Source organism: Phocoena sinus, chromosome 10, assembly GCF_008692025.1.
Source record: "Phocoena sinus isolate mPhoSin1 chromosome 10, mPhoSin1.pri, whole genome shotgun sequence".
Taxonomy (NCBI): Eukaryota; Metazoa; Chordata; class Mammalia; order Artiodactyla; family Phocoenidae; genus Phocoena; species Phocoena sinus.
The window spans coordinates 62554269-62569604 of NC_045772.1; the positions used below are offsets into that span (position 1 = coordinate 62554269).

Sequence of the window (15336 nt, forward strand, 5' to 3'; positions counted from 1 at the left end):
CTGAGTCTGTGCCAGACGCTCTGCCGGGTACTTTACATACATTATTTCTGATTTAATCCTTCCCACCACCCTGTGGGTTAGGTATTAGTTACCCCCACTTTACAGATGAGGAAGTTGAGGCTTAGATTAACTCATTTGCCCAAGGGTCACACAGCTGCTACTGATAGAAACTAACACTTTCAGAGCACTTACTGGGTGCAGAGACTGCTAAGCTTTTTCCATGAATTATTTCATTGAACTTAGTGCTTACAACAAACAACCCTAGGAAGTAGGTTGTTATTATTAGAAGCGGCAGATCCAGAATTTGTGCCCAGGTTTGTTGCCACCAATGTCTAGTCCTTAACCCCTGAGCCTTATACTTGCAGAGCTGTGTACAGAAAGTTTTACAATCACTCTTCCTCTGAGGTCTGGGACCACGTACGTGGGGGTACATGCTGGAAGCCATGTTCCTGCCAGAAGGTGCTATCATTAGAATCTTAGATTTTTAAAAAGATTTTTTTTATTAAATATTAGCAGATACAGAAGAATATTTATAAAATATGTGTAGGGTACAAAGAAGAGCAGTGCCACCAGCAACCACCATACACTGTTTTTTTTTAATATTTATTTAAGCTGCTCAGGGTCTTAGTTGAGGCACTCGGGATCTTTTTTAGTCGCAGCATGCAGGAACTTGTTTAGTTGCGGCATGAGGGATCTTTAGTTACGGATGCAGACTTCTTAGTTGCCGCATGTATGTGGGATCTAGTTCCCTGACCAGCGATCAAACCTGGGCCCCCTACATTGGGAGCGAGGAGTCTTACCCACTGGATCACCAGGGAAGTCCCACCACCATCCACTTTAAAAAAAAATCACTTCACTTTGAAGTCTCCTGTATGCCTTTATTCCCATATCTTTCCTCCCTCTTCAGAAACTTCGGTTTCACTGTTTCTTTAGTTTTCTTTATATGTAGCTCTACCACATATTCCTTTTTTTTTTTTTTTTTTTTGGCCAGTCCTCTCGGCTTGCGGGAATCGTTAGTTCCCCGACTAGGAATTGAACCTGGGCCCATGGCAGTGAAATCGCGGAGTCCTAACCACTGGACCACCAGGGAAGTCCCACACATATTCATTTTTGTATTCATAAAACATATGTTGCTTAGTTTTATGTGTTTTTAAATTTTCTATAAATGGAATCATACTGCATGTATCTTTTTTTTTTTAACATCTTTATTGGAGTATAATTGCTTTACAATGGTGTGTTAGTTTCTGCTGCGTAACAAAGTGAATCAGCTGTACATATACATATATCCCCATATCCCTCCCTCTTGCATCTCCCTCCCATCCTCCCTATCCCACCCCTCTAGGTGGTCACAGAGCACTGAGCTGATCTCCCTGTGCTATGCAGCTGCTTCCCACTAGCTATCTATTTTACATTTGGTAATGTATATATGTCAATGCCACTCTCTCACTTCATCCCAGCTTACCCTTCCCCCTCCCTGTGTCCTCAAGTCCATTCTCTACATCTGCATCTTTATTTCTGGCCTGCCCCTAGGTTCTTCAGAACCTTTTTTATTTGTTTGTTTAGGTTCCATATACATGTGTTAGCATACGGTATTTGTTTTTCTCTTTCTGACTTGCTTCACTCTGTATGACAGACTCTAGGTCCACCCACCTCACTACAAATAACTCAATTTCGTTTCTTTTTATGGCCGAGTAATATTCCATTGTATAAATGTGCCACATCTTCTTTATCCATTCATCTGTCGATGGACACTTAGGTTGCTTCCATGTCCTGGCTGTTGTAAATAGTGCTGCAAAAAATATGGAACGTTTCACAAATTTGCGTGTCATCCTTGCACAGGGGCCATGCTAATCTTCTCTGTATCGTTCCAATTTTAGTCTATGTGCTGCAGAACAGAGCGCTGGATGGATCTTTCTGCAATGTGATTTTTTTCACTCAACATTGCATTCAAGTTGTGGCAGGTAGAAGTGGCTCATTCTTTGTCACTGCCGTGCAGTCCTCTGTGCCATGGATATTTCACGCTACTTATTCATTATAATGCTGACAGACATTTGGATTGTTTCTGATTTTTGCCTTTTTCGTCAGTGCTGCTAGAAACGTTCTTGTGCATGCCTCCTGGCATACATGCGCCAGAGTTTATCTGGGATATAAAACCAGGAGAGGAATTGTGGGGTCATAGGGTATGTACGTTTTAAATTTTTCTAGAGAATGCCAAACTGTTTCTCAAAGTGGTTAAGTTGATTAAATCTCTTTATGTAGAGTTTCAGTGTTCCAATTACTCTAGATCCATGAATGTCAGAATCTTAGGGCAGAAAAGAAACAGAGTCCATTTTCCTCATGCTTTGGATGGAGGAAATTTAGGTGCAGGAAAGTGATGTGACTGGGCTAAGGTGAGGTCAGCATCCAGCAGCAGAGCCTGGACGCGAACCCCGAATCCCCCGACTCCCTCCCCACCACTGCCTTGGGTCATTTCTCTCTCTCATCCCCCCCTTCTCAGGCCGAGGCCCCAGGGTGTGGCCACCACAACCCGTCAGGCTATTTGCAGGGCCAGGCCGGCGCTCGGAGCTGAGCCAGCCAGGGTTTCCACTGGTTCCAGAGGATGAGGCTGCTCCGCAGACGCTACATGGCCGTGCGCCTGGCCATGGTGGGCAGCGCCTTCGTGCTCTTCCTCTTCATCCTGCAGAGGGATGTAAGCGGCAGGGAGCAGGCCACAGAGAAACCGTGGCTGAAATCCTTGGTGAGCCAGAAGGATCATGTCCTGGACCTCATGCTGGGGGCCATGCACAACCTTAGGGATTCGATGCCCAAGTTCCAGATCAGGGCTCCGGAGCCCCAGCAGACACTGGCCTCTACAAACCGGACCTGCCTCCCCGAGTTCTATGCCCCAGCTGAGCTGAAGCCCTTCTGGGAACGGCCACCACAGGACCCCAATGGCCCTGGGGCAGATGGGAAAGCATTTCAGAAGAAACAGTGGACGCCCCAGGAGACCCAGGAAAAGAAAGAGGGCTATAAGAAGCACTGCTTCAATGCCTTTGCCAGCGACCGCATCTCCCTGCAGAGGGCCCTGGGCCCGGACACCCGACCCCCTGAGTAAGTAGCGCCGTGTCCTGGGGTGAGGCCAGGGCTCTGCCAAAGGCATGGCTGGTATGGCCATGGCCACGGGCTGAGTACCAGGTAAAGGGCTGACAGGGATTTTTGAGTATGGGCAAGGATTTCCTCTAAGCCTTCACTTTTCCTAATCGATTGCCCTTATCCCAGGGCACAAAAGATTTTGTATCCTCACGTCAAAGATTTTGTGTGGGGTTCATATTATGGTCAGGCCAGAGGCTCAGGGAGACCTGTGAGAGCGAAACACAATTGTGAAGGTGACAGGGTACAGAAAAAGGACCTCTGTCCAGGCTGGGACCAGACGTGGCCTAGGGGTGACTGGGAAGGCCTGACTGCAGGCCACATATTCGGTGGCCTTGCCCCATGCTGAGGCCTGCCCCAGAGACCGCAGGACTCCGCAGCTGAGCTCCTGGCAAAGGGCATTTCTCAACAGCAGCCCTGGTGGTCAGGACTATCCCCACACCTCCTGGGTTCTTTCAGTGAAGACTCACAGGGCCAAGAATTCATTCCAATCTTTATTTGAAGCTGTTTGTACTTTCAGTCCCAGGCAATGAACCAGTTCTTAGATCTTCGAGCCGTAGCCACTTCAGTCTGTGTTCATACTGTCCTCACATCAAAGATTTTGTGTCTTTCTCATGTACACTTTGTCATTCCCAACTCAAGAGTAATACCCTTTTTGGCCTTTTCTCACATGGCAGTTCCCGTCCTCGAGTTCATGATTCTTTAGGACTTTGAACCTGGGGTTCCTCAGACTAGGACCTAGTATTGAAGGCCTAGAACATGGAACCACCCCAAGTTATTAGGGCTCCTAGCAAGGAAGGGCAGTGGGCGTGAGGGCAGCCAGTGGAGGAAGTCTGGGAGTCTCCTCTGGAAGGCTGCTGAGAAATCTCTCTGATCAGCAGAGGGGGTTAAGAAAGGGCATCAAGGGACTTCCCTGGTGGCGCAGTGGTTAAGACTCCATGCTCCCAATGCAGGGGGCCTGGGTTTGATCCCTGGTCAGGGAACTAGATCCCACATGCATGCCACACTAGGAACTAGATCCCAAATGTATGTCACACAATGTACAGTTTCTCTCTAAGAACTAACAGTTCGCATGCCACAACTAAGGAGCCCACCTGCTGCAACCAAGGAGCCCATGTGCCACAACTAAGGAGCCCACAAGCCGCAACTAAGACCTGTCGCAACAAAATAAATGAATAAAATAAATATATATTTTTTAAAACTATAATGATTAAAAAAAAAAATGTCATTAGGCCGCATGACTCCTTGAGATCCAGCATTCACACATTCCTGCCCCCAGCCGAGATGGCGTGTCAGAGAGGGTGGCAGTGTGGCCAAGTGCCACAGAGTGGCTGGAGTGGATGAGGACAGAGAAAAGGTCACAGGAAATTGTTTGTGATAATAGTATCAGATTCCAGGGAATTCATGAGGAAATGGATTAGAGAGAAACTGTACATTGTAAAGAGAAAAGCCTTTTCCTCTTATTGAGTATGGAAATTGTAGTCACTTTTCTCAGATGTCAGAGTTGCCTTTTATTACTTCCTCTCTGGGACCTCTGGATTGGATTACACTTTATGCAGCACACATATCACTGAGGAAGAGAGAGTCAGCCCTGGGAACTCCTAGAGCAGATGAGAGAAGTGAGGGGGATGCCCTCAGCATCACCGCTGGGGCACCGAGCCAGCTCTGGGGAAGACAGGTTTTGGAGTGGGTTGGTTAGGACCTGTGCAGAGGCTCAGAGTAGGTGGCAAATGGGGGGAAGCTGGAAACAGGGAGCAGCTATTCCCAGCTCCAATGGGGAATGGAGGCTGGAGGATCCAAGGAGCAAAGGATGGTTATAGGAATCTGGACCAAGCCCTCCCTGCCCCCAGAACTCCCAGGGACCTGGAGAGCTGTATCTACACGTTCATCCTTGCAGATGTGTCAACCAGAAGTTCCGGCGCTGCCCCCCACTGCCTGCCACCAGTGTCATCATTGTGTTCCACAACGAGGCCTGGTCCACGCTGCTGCGGACGGTGTACAGTGTCCTGCACACCACCCCAGCCGTCCTGCTGAAGGAGATCATTCTGGTGGATGATGCCAGCACAGAAGGTGAGGCTAGGGGGCCCCCCAAGGAGAGGCCTCGGGTCTCCCCTGGTATTCTGTGAAAGAGGGCAGGTGCTCCTGAGGGAACAGGCACTGCCTCATGGCCTGTTGTCTGGCATCACAGCTCATCATAGAGGCTGGGAGCAGGAAGAAGGCAGGTGGGGGCCAGGGGGCAGGTAGACCGCATTTCTAGAGCCCAAGCTTCATTCACATTTTACCCCCAAGGCTCCAAAAGCTTAGCAGTTCTGGCTTCAAGGACTCCCTTAGAGCTACCAAGCCCAACCCCAAGTTAGAAATGCCAGGAGCGGTCAGGGCAGGGCAGAGGGTGGGGACGGCCTTCCCTCTGTTTCCTACCTGCCAGACCATTCCCTTGCTCTTGAAGATTCCACCTCAGAAGCCCTTTGCTATAGTTGGTAATAGACAAGTGAGATTGCTTGCCAAACTTCCACCATTCAAAGCAATTCCAGAAACATCTACGGAGTACTTTGTGCCTGGCACTGACTTAGGCATAGGGGATAGTATGACAAGTGACAGATGAGGGACTTCCCTGGCAGTCCAGTGGGTAAGACTCCACGCTTCCAATGCAGGGGGCCCAGGTTCGATCCCTGGTCGGGGAACTAAGATCCCACGTGCCATGTGGCCAAAAGAAAAGACAAATGACAAATGAGACATCTTGCCCTGAGTAGGCTAACAGCTCCCGTAGTCAGATGACTGCTAACAGCACCAACCACAATGGTGTGGCCTGTAACACACCCCAACGGACGTGAAAGGGCATGGACTTGAGAGTCTGACACCCAGGAGCTCAAGTCCCAGCTCTGACTCTTCCTAGCTCTGTGACCTTGGGCGAGACACTTAGCCTCTCTGAACCTCAGTCCCCTCCTCTAAAAATGAAGACAGTGGTGGCCGAGGGCTCAGAGATAGATGGAAAATTAGATCATTCATGCGCTACAGAGTACTTAGTCTTGAGTAAGAGCTCCGTGTGCATTAGTTTCATTTTATTCTTTGTGTGGGAGCAAGGCGCTATGGGAGGTGTTATTTCTGTGTGGCATGGCTGGGGCCGTCCACCATGGAGGCCAGATTAGAGCGGCGCCTGAAAGCCCGAGTGTTTAGGGAGAGAAGAGGTGTTGAAGGGCAGTCCCGGAAGAGAGAACTTCCGGAAAAAAACATCAGTGTGTTTGTGCTGTGGAAAATGACACTAAAAAGATGTTGAATGAAATCCATGCCGTGCTAAAAGTATTTATTTGGGGGGCAAAATAAAACGAGGTATCATTGGAGGTGCTTAAGCTGGAGGGTGACCTTATCTCAGAAGGATGGCAGCTTTGGGGAGGGTAATTGTCAGGAAGAGAGGAAGAGGACCCCGAGTCCAGAGAGGAAGTTCATAAATCACTTGAGCATGGGATGCCGGGGCCAGAACTAGGAAAGGGACTGCGGGACCCATGCATCGGTGGACTGGGGTCCTCCAGGAGCTGAGCCCTCCTCCCAGGTGGCACATGGGGGCTGGGGCTCTCCCGGGTTGGCTTCCTGTGCCCATGCTCCCGTATCGAGGGCAGGAACTGTGCGGCCCCTCCAGTGGAGCTGCTGACGCCCCCTCCTCTCCCCCAGCCCCCTCCTGCCCTCTGGGTAAGAGGACTAGGGCCGAAGCTGAGCATGGGCACTGTTGCGTCCATTTGTTCAGGGAGCTCACATTTCCCCGGGAAGGACAGACACCTAGCAGCACTTACAAAACAAAAGCAGACAAGTACGAGGGATGCAGCGAAAGGGTCTGGTAGATAAACAGCAGAGAGATTAGCTTCTGGAAAGGGAGGGCAGGGAGTTTGGCGGAGAGGGTTGGGGCTTGAGAATGGCCTCCGGGCAGTCTCAGTAGCAGTTTGTAAGGAGTGGAAACCAGTGTATCAGCTGCCCTTCCTCTCAAACTGGGCTCTCTCATCACCCTTCTCCTCACAACCCTGAGCAGCCCATCCCTCAGAAGCTTCTTCCCTTGAATCCCACGTGGTGGAAGTTCTAAACAGTTTCAACTTGTCACTCAGAATTGTGTACATCCCTAAGGCACAGTTGGGCAGTTCCTCTGACCAGGCCAGCCAGTGACTTAGTGCCAGGCTGCCACGGACAGCTTTGAAAGGGCAGAGTGGCCTGTGCCTAGTAGGATGGGCTTGGCAAAGAGCCTGCCCCTCTGGGGCCACCCGACCTGTTCCGGTTCCTTCTGGTGGCCTCTCCCTTGTTGCCCTGGACTCTCTCATACAGTCAACTCCAGCATCTCGGAATCACCTGCCTGAAAAACCGAAACCAGCCATTCTTAGTTTCCTGGGTCCTGGCCTCCTTTGACAACCTGTTAAAACCTATGCCCCTCTCTCTAGAACAGTGTACAACTGCCCCAAGTGTGCACAGATCCACATTTGTGCCTGTAATTCCAGGGAACTTGTGGACCCCGGGATAAACCACCCTACCTTGAGGGCTTTGGGACTCTAGAGGTACTTTGAGCAATGTTCAGTTCGGCAAAGAAAGAAAAAAACCCTCAGATCCGTGGTCAGACATCTCTGCAGTCCACGTTTGACCATTTGATCAGATCACCTGGCTCTCATTATACACACACACACACAATGGCTGTGTCTCTGCTGAAATTCAATGTCTTTGCTCTCTGTCCTCCTATCCAGGTGCCCGGCAGCACGGTTTGACCACAAGTGTACGGGCATTTGATACTGGGGGGCGGGTATCAGAAAGAGGCCCTGTGCCGGGCTGGGGAACTTTTTCTTTCCCACTTCACAGTCCGTCCCCAGGCACAGACTTCCCTCCTGCATGGCCAGGTCAGCAGCCGAGGGCCACTCTTGGTCTGGCACATTCCACAAGCTCCTAAAACCTGCCCCCCAACAAGCCTGTCAGTCTACCACGCCCCAGACACGGCAACCCCTTGTCCAAAGCCCTTCCCTGCCCTTGGCAGGGAGGCTGAGTAGGAGAACATACGCCTCCCTCCTGTGGGAATTCGCTAGATGGTTGGGAGGAAATCAGACACTTACCAAGGACCCAGAGAGCTGAGATATGAATAGGATCCTCTGTGAGCAAGTTCCCCAAGGAGAGAGGAGGAGTGGGGAGACGGGGTTGGCCTGGGAGAGGGGCTGTAGGAAGGGAAGAGGAATCAGCAGGGAGAGGAAAGGAAAGGAGGTGTGTGTTTCCTGAAGTCAGGAAACACACTGTGAGAAACGCAGGGGAGGAGACACTGGGAGCACTTTGGATTAGCCCATGATTTCCCCCACTGCCATCTCCCCTGGCCGGTCAGGACTGAAGTGAGTGGCAGTTCCTCTCGTGGCCCCCTGAACTCCTAAGAGACACCAGTAATGCAAGTTAGGAATTATTCAAAGCCTCCACTTCTAGTTGAATTACAACTTCCAGTGTCTATTCTAACAAGTAAAGTTGCTTTATTACTGCTATTTCTTACCTCTTTCCTTGTTGTATAATATAGGAAGATGTCTCTGTAGTAACTCTATGTCCTGGATTTTCTAGGAAAGTTTCCATTCAATATTTTCTTCGCCATAAAGAAATTCTATTCCCGCATGTCAGTTTCACCTGCCAGTTTAATCCTCACGCTTGGAGATGGAAAGAGGCTGATAATGAGTCCCGATCTGGGTTCGAAAATATAGCCCAGTGTCTAAATGTTCCATCTGGGCGGGAGGATTGTAGAATACGCCCAAAGGGTGTTACACTCGTTCCTTTCTCCTGTTCTCCTTGCAAAAGGATTAATCAAGAAAAATTTCCCCATTGCAGTTCGATTTGAGGCTGGCTAGAGTATAGATGGGCATAAAATGAAAACAGCATAAAACGAGAGAGGAAAAGTTAAGAGAGGAAGTCCTCCCTACAAGAAAGGCTTTCTGTTTTGTTTCTCGTTTCTAGATTTTTCAGCAGCCAAAGTAGAGAGGGAGAGTCCACAAGAGAAGCATAAATAAAGGCGGTTCACTGATGTGCTTAATAGTATTTATCAGTACCTACTGAGCACCAGACCCTGGGCAGGCTCCAGGGGTATAACAGTGAACAGTTGAACAAGGTGTCTTTCTTTTTAGAGCTTACTTTTTTAATGGGAAAGACAGAAAATAAATAATTGCAGATAATAATAAGTGCTATGAAGAAATTAAATTAGAAGAAAAATAAGAATGCAGGTGATGGGCTACTCAGTAATTAGGCATCTTTTTTAGTCAGAGTAGCCAAGAAAGGCTACTCTGAACCTCCCCACAAAGGGAACAGCCAGCGCAAAGGCCCTGAGGCTTAGTGTGTTAATGGGGCAGAAATAAGGTCAGCATGGCTGCAGAGAAGCGAGCAAGGAAGCAGAAACAGCACTGATACAAAGTGAGTTTACAAAGGTGAGCAGAACTGAATCACAAGACCTTTTTAAGCAGTAGTGTGGTGTTTGGATTTTTGAATGTGTGTGGTGAAATATACATAAAATTTACCATCTTCACAGGTTTTAAGTGTTCCGTTCATTGGCATTAAATACATTCTCATTGTTGTGAAACCATCACCAGAACTCTTTCATCTTCCCAAATTGAAACTCTATGCCCATTAAACAATAACTCCCCATTCCCTAGCCCCCCAACCCCTGGCAACCCCCATTCCACTTTCTGTCTATGAATTTGACTACTGGAGGTACCTTGTATAGGTGGTATCATACAGTATGTGACCTTTTGTGTCTGGCTTATCTCACTTAGCATAATGTCTTCAAGGTTCATCCATGTTGTCACATGTCAGAATTTGCTTCCTTTTTAAGGCTGAGTACACCATTGTTTGTGTAGACCACAACATTCATCCACCCGTGGACATTTGGATCGTTTCCACATTTTTGACTATTGTGAATAATGCTGCTATCAACATGGCTGTACAAATATTTTTTTGAGTCCCTGCTTTCAATTATTTTGGCTGTATACCCAGAAGTGGAATTACTGGATCATATGGTAGTTCTTTGTTTAATTTTTTGAGGAACCATCATACTGTTTGGATTCTTTTTTTTTTTTTTCTGTACGTGGGCCTCTCACTGCTGTGGCCTCTCCCGTTGCGGAGCACAGGCTCCGGACGCGCAGGCTCAGCGGCCATGGCTCACGGGCCCAGCCGCTCCGCGGCATGTGGGATCCCCCTGGGCCGGGGCACGAACCCGTGTCCCCTGCATCGGCAGGTGGACTCTCAACCACTGCGCCACCAGGGAAGCCCTGGATTCGTTTTTTAAGTGCAGTTTTAAACCACCGTAGTGACATGATGTGATTTATACTTTTAAGAGAGAACTCACTGTGGCTGCAATGTCACGAATACATTGGGAAGAGGAGTGTAGAGTAGAGGCCGGGAGACCACTTAAGACACGATTGCTGCAGTGACGGTGGGGATGGAGAGAGAGAACTGGCCATATTTGCTGAAGGACTGTTTGTGGAGGGGGAGAGGGGGAGAATCCAGCACGATTCCTAGTTTAGAGCAGCTGGAGGGATGCTGGTACCATGTATTTACATGGGGGGAGGCTGGGAGGGCAGGTAGGGAAGAAATCTGCGGCACCATTTCAGGCGTGTTAGGCTTGTGGTTTTGTTAGACATCCAAGTGAAGATGGCAAGGCCAGGAAAAAAGGCCCAGGAGCATCTGCATATAGATGGTATTTCAGACATGGCACTGAGTATGGCATGTGTGTGTGGGGGTCACAGGAGTCTCATAGACTCCAGCCATGAGGAATGAAGCCGGGCTGGGGTGGTGTGGTGTTGAACCTAAGTGAGGAGGGTCTCATCTAGGGGACATAAGGGAAAATGGTTGGGACCGTCTGTCTTTCCACACTTGGCCCTGCTGCACTCAGCTCTTGGGTTTATGTCCAGTGGGTCCAGGGAGGGGCCTGACTTAGGAGAGCTATCTCACCCCGCCGCCCCTCGCCATCAAAGGGCCTTAGGCTCACCCTCAGAATTCCCAGGTCCCACCTAGCCACCCGAGATTGGAGGGAAGGCGTGGGAGAAGGGCTCTGTAGAGCTCAGGCTGCCCTGACGTTCACAGCTCAATGCTTGGCGTGCTCTTACCACAAAACCCACTTCCTATGATGTTTTGTCCCTGGGTTATCTCCACCACCATGAACTTCCCGTAAGCACAGTTACGTTCTCAGGGGAAATGTCCGCCGGCAGCCGCGCCGAGAAGGTAAGTCCCCCGCACGGGGATCCTCCCACCTCCCTGTTAGAGCCAGCACTCGGGGCTGTACTTGGAGGATGAGCCTAGGAGCTCCGTGAAGGCAGGACCCAGACCCCGGCCCTCCCTGCCCAGGATGGTGGCTGGCACCTGGCAGTGTGTTCACAGGTGTTTGCTAAGTGAGTGCTGGGCTGAAGCTGCCAAATGAGGCTAATTTTGATTCATAAACACGGGGGACAGTACTCCCTATTTCATAGCGCTTTAATCTTCGCAGAGAAGATTAGATAAGAAAGTTAAGGGCTTCCCTGGTGGCGCAGCGGTTGGGAGTCCACCTGCCGATGCAGGGGACACGGGTTCGTGCCCCATTCTGGGAAGATCCCACGTGCCGCGGAGCGGCTGGGCCCGTGAGCCATGGCCGCTGAGCCTGCGCGTCCGGAGCCTGTGCTCCGCGACGGGAGGGGCCACAGCAGTGAGAGGCCCGCGTACCGCAAAAAAAAGTCAACATAGAAGCACTTAGTTCCATGAGTGGCACATAGTAGAGCTCAAGTATTTGGGCTGCGTGTGTGTGTGTGTGTGTGTGTGTGTGTGAGTGTGTCAAAGTAGAGAGAGTGACTTCCCTTGCGGTCCAGTGCTTAAGAGTCCGAGTTTCCACTGCAGGGGGCCCGGGTTCCATCCCCGGTGGGGGAACTAAGATCCCTCATTCTACGCGGTGTGGCCAAAAAGAAAAACAAAACGAGTAGAGCGAGAGATCAGTCACGCCTCCACAAAACTGCCTTCGGACCCCAGTTTGTGTGACACTGCGTTGAGAGCGAGGCCTAAGCTCTGGGCCGATCCCACAGCCCTCAAGAGAAAGGACACAGTCGGCCGCCACACCCGCCCCGCGCCGCCACTCCTGAAACCACAGGCAACTCCATTCTGCACAGCGGGGAGCAGAACAGTGGCACAGATAAACCAAAACAGCAGGTACTGAAACATCACTAAGATCTGAACTCTGTTCTGAGGTGCATTGCTTCAGAATAGGGCTATATTTAATGCTCTGAGGATTTCTGACTAAATAACAAGAGTCATGAAGTGAGCCCTCTCTCAGAAGGAGCTGGAGATCTCAGCAGATACCCCTCCCTTCAAAGCGCTTTCCCCACCCCCTCCAATTCCCCCTCCTGGAGACTCCCCCAGCCCTGCACCACTTCTAGCAGGTCACTCATTACCTACCCTGCCGTGGCCCGTTCCCTGGGTGGCCAGGCACACACTGTGCCTAGCTCACGGAGGTGCTGGGTACGTGGTTTTTAAATGTAATTAAAAAGCCGCTCAGCATCTTTTCATCTTCCTAAAGAATTCCATGTGCAGAGGAGGTAATAAAGAGGATTAGAGGAGGGACTTCCCTGGTGGCACAGTGGTTAAGAATCCGCCTGCCAATGCAGGGGACACAGGTTCGAGCCCTGGTCTGGGAAGATCCCACATGCCACGGAGCAACTAAGCCCGTGCACCACAACTACTGAAGCCTGAGCTCTAGAGTCTGCGAGCCACAACTGCTGAGCCCACGAACCACAGCTACTGAAGCCCACGCACCTAGAGCCTGTGCTCCACAGCGAGAGAAGCCACCGCAATGAGAAGCACACGCACCGCAATGAAGAGCAGCCCCCGCTCGCCACAACTAGAGAAACCCCACGCGCAGCAATGAAGATCCAACGTAGCCAAAAATAAATAAATAAATTTATGTTTTAAAAAAGAGGATTAGAGTAAGACTTCTTGCTGCTGCCCCAGAAGCCAGAAATCAATACTTGTGTCCGCTCTACCTGTCAGACTTACTCTGAAGAGCCTGGGAGACAGGGACTCAGACAGGGAGAAATGACTGCCACAACCCCCAGGTGTGGAAAGGAGGGGAGGCCCAAGGCCTAGCTCTGAAAAGATGGGGGGCTGAGAGGGTGCAGAGACCAAGAGGGGCATCTGAGAGCCTTTGTCAGAAGTTGATACTTGATTTGAGACCAAAGAAACAACTCTGAGGTCCTGTCTCAGACATCAGAGAAGGCGCCCCAGTAAGCAGACACAGGATGGGCCCAACAGAGCCGGTGGAACGTCCTGGCAAGGCGGCCACGTGCAGTGGGACCACACAGGGAACCTCATCCTTCCACCACCACCCCCGACCTTGGGCTTCTGTGGAGTTGCTCAGCGCAGTGTGGGCGGGAAGGTTAAAATGCAGGCCTGCTGGAGGCCTGAGAACGCCCAGACTTGGTGCACACGGGGGATTAGGTTTGCAGCAAACTGGTGAGCTGGCGACAATGACCCTGTCCCTTCCAGAGTACCTGAAGGAGCCGCTGGAGCAGTACGTGAAGCAGCTGCAGGTGGTGAAGGTGGTGCGGCAGGAGGAACGGAAGGGGCTGATCACCGCCCGGCTGCTGGGAGCCAGCGTGGCCCAGGCAGAGGTGCTCACCTTCCTGGATGCCCACTGTGAGTAGAAGAGGGCCGGCCTGGCTCTGTCCCCCTTCCCTCCCTGGCAGAATGAAGAGCTGGGACCATGGCCTCAGCAGAGCACCTTCAGCTCTGCTGTCCCAGGATCGAAGCAGGCTTGGGACTCCCCTAGCTTCTTCACCCCTTTCTCACCCCAGTGCCAAGGATGGTTATCAGGAGGTACACACAGCCCAAAAACAGCTGGTAACCCCACAGTTGCTGGGAGTGTGTTCTGGAGCCCCAGACGTTCCTCTCTCCCCCCACCATCCGAACCTCATTCTGAGCTCAGCCCCCCGGAGAGGCCTCCTGTTCCCACTGGGCACTGGTTGGCGTGGCACTTTCCTGCAGGGCCACATGGGGCCAGGGAGGCCTGCTCCTTGCCCCAAAACAAAACACTTCCCCACCATTGTCAGGGAAAGAAATGTTCCCTAAAAGCAGTGATACAAATTCTGAGAAGCTATAGCCTTGGAGTCAGAAGCCCTAGATTTGCGTCCTGGCCCTGCCACTAACCAGGCCTCAGTTTTCTCTTCTGTTAAGTGGGATGAGGATGCCAACCTTACTCACCGACAAAATGAAGGCTAAATCAAGTCATAGATGCAGTTCATCGAAAATCCCAAAGGGGTGATTATTCTACAGCTGGAGCTGAAGCGTGAGGTGCAGAGATCCCTGGGAGAGGGGACACCCCCCTGTGAAACCCACACTTGGGTGGGGAGGGCCAACTGAGTGGATAGGCTACAGACCCTGAAGACACCCCTCCAGGGCCTTCCCTGTGCCTTTGGGTCCACCATGTTACTCCCCTGAGACCTCCATTCTCCCCTCCAAAGCCACCTCCACCTCTTTTGGGGGGAGAGGGCAGGTGTAGGAGGGTCTGGGAGATCTCTGTCCACTCTCTGTGGCCGTGGAGCTTGCACGTGTTTCCCTGTCTACAGCTAGGGAGTGAGCGCTTGTCGTCCTGGGGCTCCCCGCTGGTGGGGGGCACGGGCTCAGCTGTGGGCAGGACCCTGACTGATGTCTCCTGGTGCCGACCTGCAGGTGAGTGCTTCCATGGCTGGCTGGAGCCCCTCCTGGCTCGCATCGCCGAGGACGAGACGGTGGTGGTGAGCCCAAACATTGTCACTATCGACCTGAACACTTTTGAGTTCTCCAAGCCCATCCAGAGGGGCCGAGTCCAGAGTCGTGGCAACTTTGACTGGAGCTTGACTTTCGGCTGGGAGACCATACCTTTACATGAGAAGCAGAGGCGCAAGGATGAGACCTACCCCATCAAGTAAGTACTGTAGCCTGGTGGGCCCACATCCTGGTCTCCATGGTCCCAGGGACCTGGGCCATCTCAGGTCAGCATTTATGAGGTGCTCTATGAAGCACTTGACATATTTCGTCGTCATCCCCTATGCGGTAGGTACCGTGATTAGCCTGGTTTGCAGGTGAGAACACAGAGGCTCCTGGTGATGAACAGCTGGCCTCAGACTATACACTAGAAAGCGGTGGAACAAGGACGCCTATCCCGCCAATCTGGCCCCAAGCCCGTGTCCCGATCATGGCTCTGTCCTACCTCTCACCATAGCAGCTGGC

The 15336-nt window shown here is 51.2% G+C and overlaps 1 protein-coding gene and 1 non-coding gene across 2 annotated transcripts in view; one reads left to right on the forward strand and one right to left on the reverse strand.

Annotated features, from left to right (window-relative positions):
- The window catches only part of GALNT6 (polypeptide N-acetylgalactosaminyltransferase 6), a 35285-nt gene that overhangs the window by 9322 nt on the left and 10627 nt on the right, over positions 1–15336 (forward strand). Inside the window, exons 3-6 of the mRNA XM_032644898.1 lie at positions 2498–3090; positions 5027–5199; positions 13615–13764; positions 14797–15031. Coding sequence (XP_032500789.1) covers positions 2600–3090; positions 5027–5199; positions 13615–13764; positions 14797–15031 — 1049 coding nt within the window. The 5' untranslated portion in view covers positions 2498–2599. The remainder of the gene's footprint in view (positions 1–2497; positions 3091–5026; positions 5200–13614; positions 13765–14796; positions 15032–15336) is intronic.
- Positions 1795–1901, reverse strand: LOC116761431. The gene has a single exon (XR_004351998.1). It is a non-coding gene; the product is annotated as a U6 spliceosomal RNA (small nuclear RNA).